The 20,894-nt window shown below is 32.9% G+C and overlaps 1 protein-coding gene across 2 annotated transcripts in view; it reads left to right on the forward strand.

Annotated features, from left to right (window-relative positions):
• Positions 1-20,894, forward strand: part of LOC143064974 (F-box/LRR-repeat protein 4-like) — a 52,418-nt gene that overhangs the window by 21,200 nt on the left and 10,324 nt on the right. For both annotated transcript variants that reach the window (XM_076238220.1, XM_076238221.1), the window contains 4 exons: positions 576-646; positions 11,337-11,406; positions 15,578-15,690; positions 16,095-16,204. In XM_076238220.1, coding sequence (XP_076094335.1) covers positions 576-646; positions 11,337-11,406; positions 15,578-15,690; positions 16,095-16,204 — 364 coding nt within the window. The remainder of the gene's footprint in view (positions 1-575; positions 647-11,336; positions 11,407-15,577; positions 15,691-16,094; positions 16,205-20,894) is intronic.

Below are 20,894 nucleotides of genomic sequence, written 5' to 3' on the forward strand. Positions count from 1 at the left end.
TACTACTTAGTCATAAAAATCTTACAGTTACATTTGCATATCAACATTTGATCTTTTGTTGTTTTGATATTTTTAGAATTGAAACTGGAAAACTATTTTCTTTATATAGATATAGGAAGATGTGGTGTGAGTGCCAATGAGACAACTCTCCATCGAAATAACAATTAATAAAAGTAAACATTAAAGTTCAATGTACGGCCTTCAACACGGAGCCTTGGCTCACACAGAACAACAAGCTATAAAGGGCCCCAAAATTACTAATGTAAAACCATTCAAACGGGAAAACCAACGGTCTAATCTATATAAAAAACAAGAATACAAAAGACCGGAGGTTGTAACATTGAATGAGGATCACAGTTACGGAATATAGAATAATAGGGAATACAGTAAAGAACTCTTACAAAAATTATTATGAAAGGCCCGACGTAAAGACTTAAATATAACAAAACTGACATATTTAACAAAACACAGGGCAAAAACAGAGTTGCATTTGTGAATGATTTCATTCAAAAAGACATGGGAAATTATAATTGATTTTACCGCTATGATAAGTCAAGTATTTTTAATGTTGACAGGATGAAGTTATACAGCTAATACTTAGCTATTTAGATGTACCAGCTTTGTGTGTCGCCAGCAGAGCTTGTATGTACGTATCATTTTAACCCTAGATGTTATAATTGCCAGACGTTTAATATTCAATCAAGGGTAGGGTCATATGTGCCAGTCCTGACAGAATACTGACCATGAATTTTTGAAACAGATATTCAGAACTTGGACATTCATAATTATGGATCTTCAGAATTTGAAGATCAGTCACTTCATTATTTAGCTACAGTACTAGCTATCATTTCATAACTAGCCACATACCATGAATATACCTGACAGGTAATTAGACTTAGTATTCTGCAATTCACATGTCCCTCACATTGAAATGTTTAACTGGTTTCACTCAAGACTTTATCACTCTTCACTGCTTGTCCACCAGAGCTTACATGTGTTTTAAACATCAGCCAAGCAGTTAAGAACAAAGAATACTTTCTTCAAGGTTTTCAAATTACAAGCAAGTTGTAAATTAATTAAGAAATAATTCATGGAAGTCATAGATTTGTTGTAAATTTACAACTGGCCTGGGCCATGTGTAAATTTCCAACAAATCAATGGCTTCAACAAATTATTTCGATTTTAATAGGACAAATACGGTCATTTAAAAAAACAGAAGTGAGGGTGGGTATGTTGTGTGTGTGGCTGTTCTTTTTCACTTTCTGTTGGATAAAGCTAAAACATTCTAATAAATCTGTAGCTTGCATGAATTATTTCATAAAAAAACACCAGTAAAAATGTGATTAGTTCTTTTTATTCTCAAACCCAACATTTGTCATTTTAAATTTACATGTTTTTCCTGTAATCTATCGTCAAATTCAAAGTTGACATTTCGTAACTAAGGAGCTGCCATGTTAACTTGCTGAAATCAGTAAATATGCAAATAATGAAATAGAATAGAAAATAAAACAACACATACCTCAAAAATTAATTTTAATGTAATATTATACGAATTTAGATGGTTCAAGCAACGAAAAAAAACTTCAGCTTTAGAATTTTCATTTGTATGATGTCATGTTTTGAATTGACTTCACCCTCTTGCTGCCAGTTTGTTTTTCAGTGTTGCATTTCATATGCCTGCAAATACGACCGCTGCATGTTTGTTACGTGACATGCCAAACAATGAAGTCATTCGTTATATGACATCACATGGACATATGTGTCCCTCCGGCACAGTCAGTGTGGACACATGTGTCCCTCCGGCTGCAAGAGGGTTAAATGCACCAAAAGCATTAAATGACTTTCGCAGAATTTTATTTTATTTTTATTTTGTAGATTTCTCCAAGTTCTTGTGCATTAATTCTTTTTGTTCATGTTGTTATACACCCGAATAAGAATAAAAGTTCTGTAGTCTTTTTTTTCAATTGCAATTTATAAAACAATAATTTTTTATCACTAAAATGAGATGTCTATAAGTTTGTTATACTGTTCAATATTTTCTGTAATTCTGGTTATGATTTTTTTATATCATGTTATAATCATTTACAACAGAGGTGGCTGAAACTATTTGTATAAAGCTTTTTGTAACAGAGGGTAGAAGACATGGATGCTTTATAACTTGTATACAGATGCCTTATGTTAAGAAGTGTCTGACTGTCATATCCCCATTGTCCTTGACCTCATTTTCATGATTCAGTAAATGTATAATGATTTTGTCCTATGTATTTCTCATTCGTTATGAATAATAAGATTTTGGAATTTAAAGTGTGCTTGTTTGTCTAACAGGGTTCATCTGACCCTGACATCATGGTGAATAATACAATGTTTAGTTTTCATGGTAAGGTCTGTTTTTCAGGTACTACATATAATAGGTCAACTATTTTGGTGTAGGGAATAATGCATAAATATCAATCTGATAGGGTTGATCTGACTAAAAATTGACCTCATTTCCTTGGATCATTGGTGATATTGATTTATAGGGCAACGTCGGCAGTTTTCGACCACTTAACGGTAAATTCGATTGTGACGTCAGAGAAAAAACAATGGTCATCTTCACGTTACAAGTGAACATCTTTACATATTGGACATTATTTTCGTCGAAGAAACAATACCTAATTTTTGATAATTGCATTAGTAATGACTATTTTGACGTTGTTAAATATTCGGGTATTTTCGACCATGTTCGGGTATTTTCGACCACGGTCGGACATTTTCGACCACTTTCTAATTTCCTTCTGTCATATCACTGGTAACATTATATTATGGTTCGACCCCAGAATCAATTGTTCATGAAGTGTTTAATTGATAATTATTTTGCCATCGTAAGTGGAGATAAACGGCCATTTTTAAAACTTCTCAAAGTGATACCGTTTCGGTATTCACACGAACGTTACAAGTTTTGATCAGCAACTGATATTATTCAGGCATGCAGGCTTTAAAAAAAATCAATGTTGTGTTTCTGAAAATTTCGAATTACCTGTTTTAAGCGGATTTCACAAGAAAAAATTAACCTCTACAACTGCTTGCACGGGGCTTGTGAATACTTGTGCGAATTTAAATTAATTGTCGTGACCTGTATTGATAAGATCACATTGTCAGATGAATAAAGTAAGTGTTTCTTTGTGTGAATAATTATAGTGGTGCACATGATATTGTTCATTCAGTGTACCCTTTTACGGTCCATATAATTGATTGATAAAGAACACGCGCTTGAATATGCATTGAACACAAGAAGGCTTATATTATAGGACTAACATTATGCTATCCCCCTCAAACAAATAAAAATAAAATAGTTTCTCCCTAAAGTTACGGCAAGTAATTATTTATGACAAAAATGTATTTATCAGAAAAACGATTATAACAAATTGCCGATGCCACGCTGAATTTATCATTTTTCAAAATGTTCTGTATTCTAAGATAAAATACGGGGGGGGGGGGGGGGGGTCAGATACCAAAGGGACAATTAAACTAAAAAAATACGACGACAGTCCACACTTACCCAACACAGAAAACTAAGAGTGAGCAACACAAACCCCACAAAAAACTAAAGACTGGGCATCACTAACCCTACAAAAACTAAAGATTGTGCAACACGAAACCCACAAAAAACTAGACTGTGCAACACGAACCCTACATAAACATAAGACTGCAACACTAATCCCACAAAAAACTAAGATTGATCAACACGAGCCCCACAAAAAACTAAACTGCAACAAGAACCACACAAAAAACTAAAGACTGTGCAACACACACCCGTACCAAAGACTAATGACTCCCCAAAAAAATGTGTTCCAACTATCGAAAATAACAACAGATAATGCATCACAGTATACATGTAGCAATATTATTTCTTTAAATCATTGCACTGTAGTAATAAATATAAAGAATTTGTAACAAGTCATACATTCATTTTAAAAATTTTGTCACATAATATATCTGACGGTTTTTAGAGGCAATCATCACACTCATATGGAAAGCTAACGATGTCGTCAATATGTACACAAGAGAAGTCAACACCAGAGCATTTTGCATGATAAAAGGAGGAGCAAATCTCACAACATATATAAACATCGTCTGTTTCAAGTAAACACTTGGAACAAAGCCTGGAAGTAGTCGATTTCTCCGATTTCTTTTGTTTTTTGGATAATTTACGTTTCTTATTTTCTTCCATTCTTTTCTTTTTCTCGTTTTTTTGGTGGAAGAAGACGTGAAGTCTTCTGAAGACCTATGGGGCTGACATTGAACTTCCGTATGCCGCATTCGTTTCTGTGTATTACAATTTCAGAACAACTTCTGATTCCTGACACCAATTTTTACACATAATTAAGCATCTGAATCATTTAATTTGTAAATTCAGATTGAAAAACAATCACTATCGTACATATGTACCCCTTTTATTTATGTAAATTATTAGATTTCATCTCATCCACATGACGTTATTTGTTTACTTGAAACCGGATGTTTTTACTGTAGATATTTGTAGTACGCATGTGTGAATTTGGTACGGGGACAACTCGCCCTGTTTAAATGTTCGCCCTTGAAGTTACAAATTTGCAATCTTGCAGACAAGAAGATTTTGTTTTTAATAATAAATAAAAAGGATCTATTTCTTATTAAATTGTTGTCTTTATTCATTGTTTTCCTTTGTCATGTGAACTAGGTGCTATTTTACCTCAAATGGTTTGAATCTATTTATAAAATTATTCAAGACTCAGTTGACAAGAGCAGTACGTTGCTGTTAGGAGAATTTTGATTAAACTCTAAATGCTTATAGAATAAGAAATATTATCTAAACTGAATGTACCTCCTTTTGAATAATTTATTGCAATACAAATATAAATCCCTATGACAAGAAAAATCTGACTTTAAAGTTTTGTCAGAAATATTTTTTTCACAGGTAATCACGATCAATCACATGTGGCGGCCATATTGGTTTGTTTACAAATTTGTGAACAAGCCTCTAGAACCATGACCTAAACATAAATAGTCTTCCTAAAACGTAAACTTTATGCAATACTATTTTATCAATCATGATTATTTTCATAAATTTAAATTTTATTATTTAAAGAAATAAAATTATAACAATTACGATTTTAGATTAGAGATTCTACACAGACATGCTTTGATCTATTTATAGCCAAATTAGTTTACCTGTGTGAAAATGTAAATAATGGATATGAATTTGTTTACTAAACAAGTAAAGAAAAACTTTGGATGGAAGATAATGATTCACATAAATATTTCAGGAAATTTGATTTATTCTTATAAATATAGGATTTAAAAACTGCAAGTGCAAACAAATTTAATCAATACATAATCAGCTGATATTTTTTTACGCAAAAACATCGTTGTGATGTAACTGATAAAAATAACTCCATCAATCCTCCAGCCCTTTCACATATTAAGCAATAGATCTACTTATTATTGTAGAATATTCAATGCATATATATTTATTGTCTAATTCAATATATCAGGTAATCGGATATTTTAAGCTGACATTTTGAGTATCCGATTGGCCGGAGTCTACTGTACTACCATAAAGATAACTAGAAGACACCCGCGAAATCGCGGGCATTCAGAGCGTAGTTTAAAGTATCGGTATGTAAAGTGTTGTTGGAAGAATTTTGTTAAATACAGAATGACTGGAGAATTTCAGCAAAAGTATCATAAGTCATAGGTTATTGGGGACAGGAAAATGTTTTTTTTTTACCCTCCACCTTTATTTCCAAAGTTCCCAATTTTTGGTTTTCTATCAATTTCAATATGAACATACATTTAGTATGTTATGAACATTTATTGAAGTAAGGAGCCTGTAATTCAGTGGTTGTCGTTTGTTTATGTGTTACATATTTGTTTAGTTTCGTTCATTTTTTGTACATAAATAAGGCCGCTAGTTTTCTCGTTTGCATTGTTTTACATTGTCATTTCGGGGCCTTTTGAAGCTTAGTATGCGGTATGGGCTTTTCTCTTTGTTGAAGGCCGTACGGTAACCTATAATTGTTAATTTCTGTGTCATTTTGGTCTCTTGTGGAGAGTTGTCTCAACATGGCAATCATACCACATCTTCTTTTTTTTTTGTAATCAATGAATTTTGTAAAAGATTTAATGACTGGAGAATTTCAGAAAAAGTATCAAAAGTTCACATGAATAATTTTAGCTCTTATCTGTATATTATGAACATTCATTATTATATAAATAAAGCGTATTTACTTTCAATTCTAAGTTTATCGATCCATGGTGATCATTGATATAGTATACAGACCCTCTCTATTTAATAAACTCTGTGACTGCCGTGGATAGTAAACTTGAAAATGATAGCAGATAAAATTCTGAAAATACACTTTATTCGTAGTATATGTATGTTCAAAGTATACAGAAAAACGCAAACCGGAAGTCTAATCTGACTTAAAATTTCGTACAATGACGGGACAATACCCGGATGCCTTTTTTCTCGTTTTTCTCCTAAAATAACCCAATCTGAATAATCATATGAATGGATGACAAATGCGACTATGCACTGTACCTATAGGACACAGAGGCGTGTTAATTAATTTATTGTGGAAAGAAGAGAAGCGACACCAAAAATGAGGTCTTCTCGTTTAATAGTATAGATAAGTAGGTTTTTTTTCAATAATTTAATGACATAATACTTGTAACATATTTTATTTTTGTATTCAATTAAATCATTTAAAGGACAATATACTGTTCTTTTTTCACAAAGACCAACAAACAGGTTGGGACCCTCCCCCCCCCCCCCCCCCCCCCCCCCCCCATTATGAGTGGTGTCCCTTAAATGGGGAACTGTCCTTAAAACAAGGGATCATTTTACTGTTGAAAAAAAAAAGAAAGAAAATTTTTAAGATTTATATTTCAAAAGTGGGAAATTCATTATATTTGGAACAACTTTTCTAAATGAGGGGTCAAATTAATAAAGAAGAAATAAGTTTAGAAACATCACAAACTTCCTTTGACATGTTTTGACCATTTAATACTTAATAGATGCATAGTTCTTGGGGAAAAGTTTCATCAAATAATATGAATATAAAGGTTCTCATATTTTATCAAGAACGTAATGTTCTTCCTATGAGGGTGACCCCTCATTTGGAGTGTTGTTCCCAACCTGTTAAAGGTTCATCTTTGTGCATAATTCAAAATTGGAAATTTCAACAAGCATCTAATATTCTTACACAAGAAAATAAACCCTGGTATGCTAGCTACATGTTCATCTTTTCTACCGATTTGATAACTAGAATCATGCAAACAGACTCAAGAAAAAGGCATGTAAGTTCAGCATACAAATATGACGCATTTCTAGACAATCCAGATCGTTCAAAATACTTCTCTAAAAATTTTAACCTTTAAAATTGTTGTTGCGCACTAAAAAAAACCATGGGAACTTTCAAAAGTTAGCGAGTAAGTAACAAGTCTTACTATTTCTATGCCCCATTTATGAGCATTATATTTTCTGGTCTGTCCTGCTTCAGGTTAAAGTTTGTGGTCGGGGTAGTTTTGGATGAAGTTGAAATCCAATCAACTTGAAACTTAGTACACATGTGTTCCTTATATGATCTTCTTAATTTTACTGTTAAATTAAAGATTTTACTTAATTTTCAAAGTCCACTGAATATAGAAAATGATTGTACGAATGGGAAATCCATGTACTTATGACACATTCTTGTTTGAAGAAAAAAAAAAATACATCATAATGATAATGGTACAAAGCAGCCTGGGTTAGTGGGGCTGCTTTTATGGTAATTCAAGTTACCTTTTATTCCCCCTTCTTCCACCTCAGAGCTATCAGCTCTTTGATTTCTCTTCCTTTTTAGCATTTTCCTCTTCCTTTAGTTTGCGTTTTAATTCTCTATCAATCTTACGCTTTTCTTTCATTTCCTGTTCATCTTCTTTCTGCTGTTTTCTATTCTCTAAAATTTTTATCATTTCCGATCCCGATACGGCTTTTGGTAGTACAGTGCGAGTTTTCTTTTTCTTGAGAGTATTTTGTTCACTTGGAGTAACAAGTAGGAGTTCAAAAGATGATGAAGGTGCTTTTTCACACGATTGTTTGTTTTCGTCTTTGTGTGGTGTTACATTGACATTGCATGGATTAACTTGTATGATGGTTTCTGGATAAAGACAAGGAGGATGATCATGCAATTTTTCAACTATTGTATGTGATGTTTCACATGAGACAGAGTCAAAAATTTCAGATGGCATTAAAGCAATTTCTGTATCCGCCTCATCAGCAATTTGTACGGGTTCTTGATCTAGATTGTAGGTCCCAGAACTATTGGTAACTGGACGACTATCAACCTGGACATCTTTACAATTCATATCGTCGTCATTACCGAGATCCTGGTCTGGTTTTGCCCTGGCAAATACTTCAGATGGCTCGACTTTAGATTTATCTACACTTTCAACTGAAAATGGATAAAGCCCCGTATGACGGAAACCTTTAATTGCTACATCAACTGTTGTTCCTTTTGACCACGCCGACTTAAATACAGAAGCAAAGGTACCTTTTGTGACAAATTCACCCGGATTTTTGAACTGGTAATCTCTCACTGAATCTCTCCAGTGCTTCTTCAAATGCCCAAACAGAGTAACATCACAAGGCTGTAATATATGACTTGCATGTTCGAGCAAACAGTACAATATAACATTCTCAGACTTACAAAGCTGAGCTGTTTCCAGACTAATATGGCTAGTATGTCCATCCACTAGCAAAATAACCGGTAGCTTTACTTTTCGGTCCTTTATGGCAATAATAAAATGATCACGCACCCAGGTGTAAAATAGTTCGGAATCCATCCAACCAGTCTTTGTCCGACCAAGTACTGCTTCAGTGAAACCTTCTAGTGGATTAAACCGGAAACGCTCCCCTGGAAATACAAGCATAGGTGGTAAGTAGTGTGCTGTTGCACTCATACATGCAAGAACTGTTATCTGTGATTTGTCAGCTGAACATGTTGAATACACATTCTTACTGCCTTTAGCAGCCAAAATTTTACCAGATTTTGGATCTTGCGGAAAACCACTTTCATCTGCGTTATATATGCGGGAAGCATCTTTCAATATATTTATTCCCTCTTCATAATTTTCCGTTAGGTACTTTGCAAAATCTTCAAACCACCATTTTATTTTTTGCCAAGATATAACTGCGCGTTCCTTACCAAGTTTCTGCGGAGTGCGAGTAGAAATCTCAGGATGGCGTTTCATGAAAGCATATAACCAATCCTTACCCGGCAAATTATCTTTAAATGGGGTTTTCCTACCGTCATGATCCAAAATTGTCTTCACCGTATACAGAAGTTGCTGTCTTGTTTGGCCATAGCCGATTTTTGCCATATCTATGACCCAGTGGACTAGCATTTCTTCCTCACTATCAAATAATACCGGACTAGGTCCTGATCTTGCTTGAAGACTAGATCTGCCATTAAGTTTGTCTATAATAGTAGTTTTTGGTACATTGTATTGTCGTGATGCGGATCGAATTGACATTGACTTATTTTCAACCATTTGTACTGCATTTTTGATATCCTCTAGAGCATAATTTCTGTACTTCGTTTTCCCATTTGTTTGAAAATCTGAAAGCAGAAAAGGGTGAGGTAAAAACCTGCTTAAACAAGAAATTGTGCCGACGCGATGATACATGTATTTTATGACTTCATTGAAACTTAATCCAGGCGTTAAGGACGTACAAACGAGACGAAATGGGGTTAAATGGAAATCACTTATACTTGAAGATATCCTGTTTTTATCGCTTTTTAAATGTATCTATTTCATGTATCGATACGATTTTATTTTGCACATGTACATACAAATTTAGTAGACCCGATCATTTTGCATTTCCCAGACAAGTTAAATGAAGGAAATTATCATAAACAGGATATTTGGAATATTACGGGACAAAGATGAAGCAAATAAAACAGACAGAAAAAACCCCAACCTGTAGCAACTGAGGCATTAAATTACATACAAATATGATTACACACTTTCGAAAATACTAATATAATATAAACAAACAATGTGGAGAGTTGTCTCACTGGCACTCATACCACACCTTCTTAATTATATTAATACATGTACATTTTTAGAGTAAAAAAAGTGAACAAAAACATTTAAATTTTAACAACCATGAAGGTGACCCAAGTGCACCACGAGAAAAACAAACACAACAGAGAAAACAGGTAGGAGTTGGTGGACATGGGGTCCCTGGGATAAGGGAGGCGATAATCGGGAGTAACTGGGAGTAAAATAAGGGGGTCGGGTTAAGGGGAATGAGAACAGGGAGTAAAGGGGAGGGATTGTTAGCTCAAGTTGATATTAAAAGAAGGGAAGTGGTGATTGCTACCCCTTGTCAAACCCCTCCCGTCCACCCTCTTTTAGGGAGTATTTTATAAACGTCTTCGGGTTTTTTATTGACACGTAGACAAATTGCTTTGATTTCGCGGAGGAAAAAAATAAGTTTGGACTAAAAAATATCCTTCAAAAGCAGACTGCATTTTGATCTTGTTGCTCAGATAAAGTTTTGATTTTCTTATTTTCAGCTAGTAAAAAAAAATACAATCACAGTGTATTAGACATTTCAATTGCATAACATTGTACTTCTGACTATGACATTGTCTATACAAGGTGCCCGATTTCGTTACGTCATTCATATTGTGACGTCACTGTAGCCTTGAAAAACGTAAACAAAGCGTCCATAGTAACACGAAATATACAAGACTGGTCGAAAATAGGCGAAATACGTGTGAAAGGGATATAAGTTGATTATCGGCAAAATATTTTTTAAAATGCGTCTGATTTATTCATTTATGCGTTCATTTTTATTCCCAGGAATTTAGCGAACAGTGTCATTAGGTTTTCATGCTTGAACAGTAGGTGTTTTTTACTGAAATCATTTGTTGAAAGACAGATATTTTTTAACACATGACGTAATACTTGTTTTTATCATGGCGAGATTTTCCACGACAACCGTTACAAATTATATAACTTACTACTTCTTTCCGTGAATTGCAGCTAACCTAACCTTCCATGACAAATATTTAGTTCTGCAGATCTGCACGCGGAAAGGATGCGGAAACGACGCCTCGCGTGCATGAAATCGCTCCCGAAATGTTTGATGGTCGAAAACTGCCTCTGGTTGAAAATACCCGACAGTACTCTATAATACTTGTAGTACACATATGAAAAAATTATTCTATGAAACATAGGTTCAAGTATGACCAGTAAATTGAGCAAGATATTTTTACACTCTTGTGTTGATTAGAAGTAATATATCCTTTTTTTAATTTTAGGCTAATGAAGAAACATTGTTATGATACATTACAGTATACAGAGTTAAATTTACAGCCACACTGGCCACAGGTAGGCTTTTTTCATAACATATCAGTTCAGAAAAAAGATTGTACAATGACTTTTTACTGGATACCTAGATCATATGCAAGCAATTAATTGCAAAAAGTCAAAATTTACAAAATTTTCATCCAAAAAACATATTGCATCCTGCCTTTCGGTTGATACAAATGGTTTTCTGTAAGTGGTGCTGCATAATTTTATATTTTTGTCTCATTGGCCTGGTTGCATATTAAGTATAGACATCTTCATTTAGAATACAAGTAATTATGCTTCTCAAATTTATATATGCTTATCTATACTATTAAACAAGAAGACCTCATTTTGTGTGTGTGATCGTCCTGAATATGCATGAAATATTTGCCACTGGACGTTAAGCAACCAACAATCAATCAATCATTTTGTGTGTTGCTTCTCTTCCTCCCACAATAAATTAATCATCATGCCTCTGTGTCCTATGGAAACATGCATAGTCGCATTTGTCATCCATTCTTATGACTATTCAGTTTGGGTTATTTTGGGAGAAAAACGAAAATAATTGTGTCCGGATATTGATTCCATCATTAGACCGACTTTTTAATCAGACATGACTACCAGTTTTAACATTGAGAACCAATCGTAGGAAAGATAACAAAAATAATAAATTAATAAACCAATCAGAGCGTTGTCTATATCGAGGTTTTTAGATTGTAAGAACCACTACTTTTATACCTCGGTTTTAACTTGTACATAATTTTCATAAGTACTTGGACGGGGACAGGATAACTATTTTCGAGTTTATCTGCATGTATACTATGATTAATATACTACTACATGTATAATATATAGAGACTCTCTATATAATATAGCATTGATCGCCATGGAGAAGAAACTTAGAATTAGTAGTTAATAGATTATACGCTTTAATATTTATAATATAGATAGGTATGTTCATAGTTTACAGAAACGCTAAAATAATGGAATATTATAACAGAAAACAAAATAATAATGGACTTTGAAAAAAAGAGAGAGGGCTCCTGTCTCCATGTACCTCTATGACTTTTGATAGCATTTCTTAAATTCTCCAGACATAAAATCTTTTACAAAATATCATCCTAAAATAGTTAACATACTTTCAACCCAGCCTAAAATGCCTGCGATTTTGCTTTTAAGTCAAACAGGACTTGTGGTTTTAAACTTGCACATAAATTTCATAAGAGTACTCGGGGACAGAACAAAAATTATCGCGTTGATAGAGACTCTATATACATGTATATGTAGGACTCAAATCTATGGTGGGTTCCAAATCTATGGCAGATCCCTAATCTATGGTAAATGTGACGTCATGCCATCCCAAATCTATGGCAGATTTTTTACAATCCTAATCTATGGCAAGTTTTGTAGTTTCCTAATCTATGGCAGATTTTTATTGTTTCAAAATCTATGGCAATTTTTTGCAAATGGAAAAAAAATTAATGCAGTACATTTTTGACCCATGTCTTGTCTTTAGAAAGAGGAAATATACGACAATGGGAACATGTCTATCAATATTTGTGAAATAAACATTCCATAATGGTCAACCAAAAAAAGTCATAAACTATAAAGTCATAACCCTTAATACAGACTTCAAGATGAAATGATGTGCTCTGTAAAAAATAAACATTTTTTAATCTGTGCATGGTATCTGTTTAAAATAATATTTATTTCAGCGATATCGTTAATTCATCTTTTTTATTTGATGTGGATTTAAATCAAATTTTTATCCGGTAATTTGATCTTTCAATTTATAAACTTTGCCAGCCGTAGACTGTAGATGACTACTACAAAAACTCCTTTTCAAAAATATGCGATACTGAAAATAGCAGTGCCCTTATCACGGGCATTGACCGGTACAGCACATCTTGTCCCTCTTCGGAATAGTAGGTCACATCTTCCTTTAAACCACCGGCAAATTTTTGTCAGGAAAATAACTTCATCTTGAATGGTGTTCAGATCTATGGGTTCTGCCATCGTTAGCGGTGGCGAAGATATAATATGGCGTTATTCAATTGTGACGTTATATGTTACTCTCTCCCACAGATCTGCCATAGATTTGGAGAAAATAAAAATCTACCATAGATTTGAGTTGTTTGGCATTTGTAACATCACATTTACCATAGATTAGGAATCTGCCATAGATTTGGATTTAGTTTATAGCATATACACTTTATTTATAGTATACGTATGTTCATAGTATGCAGAAACGCGAAAAATAATGGAATTTAACAGAAAAAAAAGAAAAAAACAACAGACTTTGGAAACAAGGGAGAGGGCTTAAACTGTTTCCAAGTACCTATGAATTTTGATACCTTTTCTGAAATATTCCAGACATGAAATCTTTTACTGAAATTTTTCAGACACAAAATCTTTTACAAAAATTCTCCCAAGACAGTTTACATACTTTCAACCAAGCTCTAAATGCCGGCTATTTCGCGGGTATGTTCTAGTTTAAAGTTAATACCAAAAAAACTTTGATCTTGCCTAACATAGATTTCACATTGATTTGCATGATATTTTTAAAATTACTGAAGCCGCTTGCTTGAGAAAAATTTGACAAAGTTTTTATCCTTGTATGTCTATACCCCAGTATGTTCGTACGCACATATTTCTGAAAATTGGTTTCCGTTCTCTAACTTAAGTTTGCCTTAACCATATGTTATGAAACTTATACACAATGTTAATTATTACCACAAAACGTAGATCAAGTTTGAATATTGGTGGCGTCAATTTTACAGTTCTAAAGTGGAACAAACGAAAAAACACTGATTTTTATACGCCCGTCAAAATTTTGACGGGACGTATTATGGTATACAAATGTCCGGTGTCCGTCCATCTGTCGCACCGTCTGTCCGTCTGTCTGTCCGGCGTAAACATGTCGCACCGTAACTTGAAAACGACTTACCCAAATTTCATGAAACTTAATATAGTTGTTTCTTATTATGGTCAAATGATGTGTATACTTTTTTGTGAAAATAAGATTTAAACTTTTTGAGTTATGGCACTTTGTAACTAAAACAGGGGTGTGTTTTTTTTCACATGTCGCACCGTATCTCAAAAACTTTTCTTGATTATTGCTTAAAACTTTACACACATCTTAGTTATAATAATCTTAATATCTGTATACTTTTTGGTGATGATTCAAAATTTCATTTTTGTGTTATTGAGTATTTTGTAAAAAAGGGGGAGGGTTTTTTTACATGTAGCGCTGTATCTCAAAAACAATTTATGATTATTGCTTAAAACTTTACACACTTCTTTGTTATATTAATCTAAAGATCTGTATACTTTTTGTTGATGCTTCAAAATTTCATTTTTGAGTTATTGAGTATTTTGTAAAAACGGGGGAGGGGGTTTTTACATGTCGTGCCATATCTCAAAAACAATTTATGATTATTGCTTAAAACTTTACACACTTCTTTGTTATTTCAATCTTAAGATCTGTATACTTTTTGGTGATGACTTAAAATTTTATTTTTGAGTTATTGAGTAATTTGTAAAAAAGGGGATGCTTTTTTTTACATGTCACGCCATATCTCAAAAGCAATTTATGATTATTGCTTGAAATTGTACACACTTCTTTGTTATAGTAATCTAAAGATCTGTATACTTTTTGGTTTAATTCAAAATTTTATTTTAGTGATATTTAGTTTTTTGTAAAAAAAAAAAAAAAAACAGGGTTGGGGGGTTTCACAATTCCCGTCGTGTCTCAAAAACAATAAATGGCTATTGCTTAATACTTTCTCAGAAACTATTTATGATTATTGCATAATCTTCCACACAAGACGTCGGGCGTATCATGCGCTCATGGCGCAGCTGTTTATTTTAATCTGTTCTCTAACTTAAGTTTGCCTCAACCATATGTTATGAAACTAAAAAACAATGCTCATTACCACAAAACACAGATCTGGTTTGAATTTTGATGTCATCACTTTTACCGTTCTAGAGTTATACTCCTTTACAAATGGAAAAATTGGTGAATTTTTTAGTTTCCATTCTCTAACTTAAGTTTGTTTCAACTAAATGTTATGAAACATATACACAATGCTTATTATCACAAAACTCAGATCAGGTAGCCTCACTTGTACAGTTCTTGAGTTATGTCCCTGCATAAAGTTATATGCCAGCAGGGGCATCACTTATTTATAAAATATTTGTGAATTTACAGATTAATAACCATACTCTGCAATGTTTAAAAAGCAGATGTCATCACTTACAGCAGTTAAACCTGTCATGGTGTGGGGGAAACAGAGGAATCATGCAGAGTATGACATTTGGAAAGTAGGTATAATTTACATAGGTAAAGTTCATGTAGAGAATGACCTTTGGAAAGTTAGTATATTTCACATAAATATTCAAATATTCCACCACTTTGGAAAAGATGATAGTTACATCTTACTGATTTCATTTGACCAGTGAATTGACCACTGTGTATAAGAGTTAATGGCTTTTTAAATCAAATTTTGCATCAGGTAAGACATTTAAGTGTTTATTTCTTGATGTCAAATTGTGCAGATTAATGAGCAGTGCTCTAAAAGATACCAAATATAGATATTGGTGGAACGTATTTAATATGTAAAGAAGTGAAAAATACAAATTTCTAATCTTGAGCCAAATAGGATGCACATTTTGGTATAATTGTAAAGAAATGATAATTACACTTATTGAAATTCAATTAATTTCAGCTTTATGAAAGAATGTGGCAGTGAGTTAAACACTCTGTACTTGGCTAACTGTAAATTTGTTGACTCAGAAGTGTTGAGGTTGTTATCAGAATATTGCCCAAAATTAGCAGGTAAAAGTGATTTTTCTCACATTTTTATTACAAAAGTTGTCAGTTTTACATATGCAATAACCACAAATTTGCCTAGTCATATTTATGCCTTATTATTAATGATGTCATAAGGTTTCCTCAACAATAATGGAGTAAGAAGATGCTCATTTTGATAAGGAATACTAAAAACAACAGCAGAATAAATTTAAGAAATAAAATATTATCTTCACAACTTACCAGAAGGAATAATAGAATTTTTATAAACTTTTTTAAGCATTTGTATCATATATGAAAAAATAGATTACTGGTATAACATGTCTTTTCCATATGGACCTGGTATTATCCCTCTTCCCATGTGAGTCCTTGGCTAGTGCCTTGGGCTAATATTATCCCTCTACCCATGTGAGTCCTTGGCTAGTGCCTTGGGCTAATATGGGATTCTTGTTAAAATGTAAATTTTTAGATATTTTATATTGGAAAGTAGAATACTTCTGTTACTAGTGCGGTGACTGAAGGCAGATTTTTTTTAATTTAATCTCCCCACCAAACACACACCTACATAATATATCATTGGAGAGAGGAAACCGTGTACTATAATAATATGCCTGTCGTCAGGACTTGATATGGTCACATTTTTTTTAAATTGAGGTCAAAGGTCATATGTAAAAATCTGTGAAAATTTGGGAGGGTTTCAATTTTGACATTTTTTTCTATTTCTAAACTCTACCTAAATACAAATGATACCGTTTTGGATTTAGTAATGTTTGTTATTATACATAAACCTTAATCATTGAGATTTTTTTATCAAAAAAATCCTAAAACGACGTTTTATTAACAAAACTTCAAAAATCAAGTTTTCAACCTATAAAATGTTTAGAGCACCTTAACCTTATGAAAAATATCAATTTCAGGTAAAAATGAAGTGTCATGCAGGACAATACTTTAAAATTATTTTTTAAACTATCATAGTGGGTGAGGTATCAAACCAAAGCCATAGAACACTACAGTCAAATATGACCTCAAATTGAATTTGCGGATACTTCAGGTTTTTTTATAGACTACTCGTTGCTTTTGGGTTTTTTTTCACAATTATTACTGCTACCATAGTATTATCTTTTGTTGTGTATTTAACTTTGGTTAATATCTATTACATTATAGGTTTTGCAACTATATCCCCCCTTTTTTCGCTTGCAACGTACCACAAACTTCAAAAGTATTCCATATACAAAAGAAAGAAGATCTGATATGATTACAAATGAGACAACTATCCCAATGAGACCAAATGAGACATAAAACAATTATAGGTCCCGTACGGGCTTCAACAATGAGTAAAATTCATACTGCATAGTCTTCAATTCCCGAAATGAATAATGTAAAACAAACAAAAAATCTAACGGCTGATTAATGTACAAAATAAATAAGAAAGAAACAAATATAGTATATAGAAACAAACGACAAACACTGCGTTACCGTCTCTTGACTTGAAACAGACGCATACAGATAGTGTTGGGGTTTAACTTTTTTAAGGGCAAGCCTACACTCCCCTAACCTCAGGGCTGGAACCGTGTGTACCAGTGCAACAAGCTTTATACCAAATCAACCGCTATCTCCATCATCTTCATTTTCATCAACCGTCACAAGACATGTTTTAATATTTCTACACATTTCTTTCATGGCCACAGGTCTGAACATGAAAGGTTCTGCTCAAAGCAAACACGTTATTTTGAGTTTTTATTTACAAGTACAGATAAGGTATTGTAGGAAGTCCGAAGACATTTGTTCCTAAAAAAAATACCAGCTTCAAACCATCCCTATCAATTCATTCAAGATTTAACAGAGATCTAAAAGGGGGGCTAGGAAGGTGTGATGACATTCATATGCTTGTCTGCAGAGATGCTGGGGAAACATTATATGAGACGTACACACTATCTTGAATTCGCTCAATGTCATGGTTGGCAACAAATTAGATAGCGTCGCATTTTACTTTAAGAAGCATAAAATCCATTGGCATTCAATGTTTCAACAAGGTGTTTTGAACCAAACTCATTGTACATTTGTAAAGTCAATTCTAAAGGAAAAGGAGTAAAACAAAAACGATTGCCTCAACAATTGCTTAGCATTTCCACAATTTCTCTGGTGCCATTTCCTGAGAATAGTCTTGGCTGTATGCAGTTTCATTGAGTAACCATATAATGAATTGCAATAAATACAAAGGCTTTGACTGAATTGAGAAGAAAGTGACAATTCATCCAAAGTTGGGTAGTCTTCTTTAGAGTTTCGATGTCTTTTCTAAGTAAACTTGCAGCGGAATGAAATATCTGTCCGTTATTTGTGTCTATTACAGTTGACATTGAGATTTTGAGGTCAGTTTTCAATTGACTAGAAGCTTATATGGCATCTTAAATAGTTATTTTGCTACTAAATATTATGTTATATTTGCCTTGAACTTGTTGAAGTTGATTGACAACTGAATTTCTATAGATATAAATGAGTTTAGACTGCATTTTACGTGTAGAATATTTTAAATTAGAATTAGCCGGAAGAAATGATCTATATTTATCAAGTAACAGTGCCATGAGGAATGACCATTAAATCGTTGTCAATAGCCAAAATAAAATTAGTAAACGCAGTATCGTGTTCTGAAATATCTGCTTCCACGGGTTTGGATTTTATTTTTCGTTTTTAGCAAATAATTTGTAATACAACCAAAATGACAGAGTGCTTGAAGTTTAAAAGATGGACGGGAAACTATTTCAACTTTAACTTTATCTGACACGCATAAAACATTTTTAATACGCTCATCTAATTCAAACTTGAGTATTTTTTTATCTTTCTAAAATGTTTTGTTGCAACAAAATATACCAGCACTCCAGTTGAACGACTGCATTCTTGAACGTGTACAAATACCCGAAACTGAGAGATAACAGTCAGATAATTGTATGTCATCATTAAATATCAGACTAGAAGCTTCCTCGCTCTAAAAGGGGGGACAAATATGTTTACTTTGTAAGTTTTGTAGCATGAACGATGATAAACTGCCTGCACAGAGTTCTTCAAATTAACAGCTTTCGCATGAAACATCTTGATGTTTACCTCATGATCATCCAATCTTTTATGCAATGCAGATACAAAAATCGACTTCCTTAAACTGGTAAATTGACTCAAAATTTTAATCGAGGGTTTTTTTGGGGCATATTATGCACTGCATAAAATTTAATAACTTTTGTCTTTTCTTTGGACTTAATGGAGTAATTTGCAAAGAACTTGACATATCACGGAATATTTACTGAAACTATCCGTCAATTATTTTGATTTTACAATAAGACTTTTCTGACAAAGTATTTGATGTTTTATAACGAAAAAACATAGAATATAAACATATACAAACAAAGCATGTGCATATATCAGTGCACTTTAATTGAAAATATGTGTATATAATAGCGAAACAGGTAGTAATTTCATATATCATTTGAGAGCAAATTATTGACTAATACACAAAATGTGACGGAAGGCAAGTGATTGAGTTCCGTGTTGAAAATGAAGATTTTTACTCGATTCTTTTTCCGTTGATTTCTTCAGGTTTTTTTCATATTTTGGTTCCGAAATTTTTATCACTCATAAGTTTTATTAAATACTATATGCTTAAAATATTATGGGATAATTTTTATTACTACTATGAAGAAGAAACTAAAGTTTGAGTTTGAATTTGCAATTAAAATTACCTCAATTTTAAATAGTCTAAACTTCGCAAATTTTATAGATTAGAAGAAAATAAAATACTGAATAGAATATTTTGACATATATATATAGCTTCAGGAAAAACTATTTCAATTAAATGTAAGCAAACATACACATTTTTTTCATTTTGAAGAAGGGGGGTTGAAACTCCCCAATATACTACCAGTCATTAAAACGACTTTTTAGAAAAAAGTGACCGTACGAAATTCTGACGACAGGGCAAAAACTAAAGAAGACATATTTGTCTTTAAGTTAAGACCATTTTTAGCTGTGTGTTATTTCGGGAGATTAAACTCGTGATCTAGACGACTTTTTACACTTCTGTCACCGTACTATACATAAATATGGGCTGTTTTTGACAATACAATGCACATGTATTGGATGCTAGCATCATAAAGTCATGCTAAATTACTGAAATCTTAGAAATTTTAGCATTTTGGTTAATTTTAAGACGGTTTCAGTCTGATATGAAAGTGGCCGCATTTGTGTTCATTCTTAATATTTAAATGTTAGTTCTATTTGATAATAATACATAACATATATAAAGATTGAGAATGAACACGGATGTGGCCACTTACATTTTTGACAAAAACCATCTGAAAAGTGACAAGTTATGGCATATTTGATAAATTTTCATATATTCTCAAGCTTAAATTGAGCGTCTTTAATGTCAGACTAAATCAGTTCAAATCTTTCACATAAACTAATTGAATCGACTGAAGTAGACATGTAAGTGTTTAAAAAGTGTTCAAAATCTTTCAGATGAACCTGAATTTTGAGGCCAAAATTGACCCTTACCAACTATATAAAAAAAATGAAATGGCCTTATTTTTATGCCTCATTTATGGGCATAATGTTTTCTGGTCTATGCATCTGTCCGTCTGTCTGTTCGTCTGTCCATTCGCTCGTTCCTATGTATGTCCCGCTTCAGGTTAAAGTTTTTGATTGAGGTAGTTTTTGATGAAGTTGAAGT

This window comes from Mytilus galloprovincialis, chromosome 2 (assembly GCF_965363235.1).
Source record: "Mytilus galloprovincialis chromosome 2, xbMytGall1.hap1.1, whole genome shotgun sequence".
In the NCBI taxonomy this organism is placed as follows: Eukaryota; Metazoa; Mollusca; class Bivalvia; order Mytilida; family Mytilidae; genus Mytilus; species Mytilus galloprovincialis.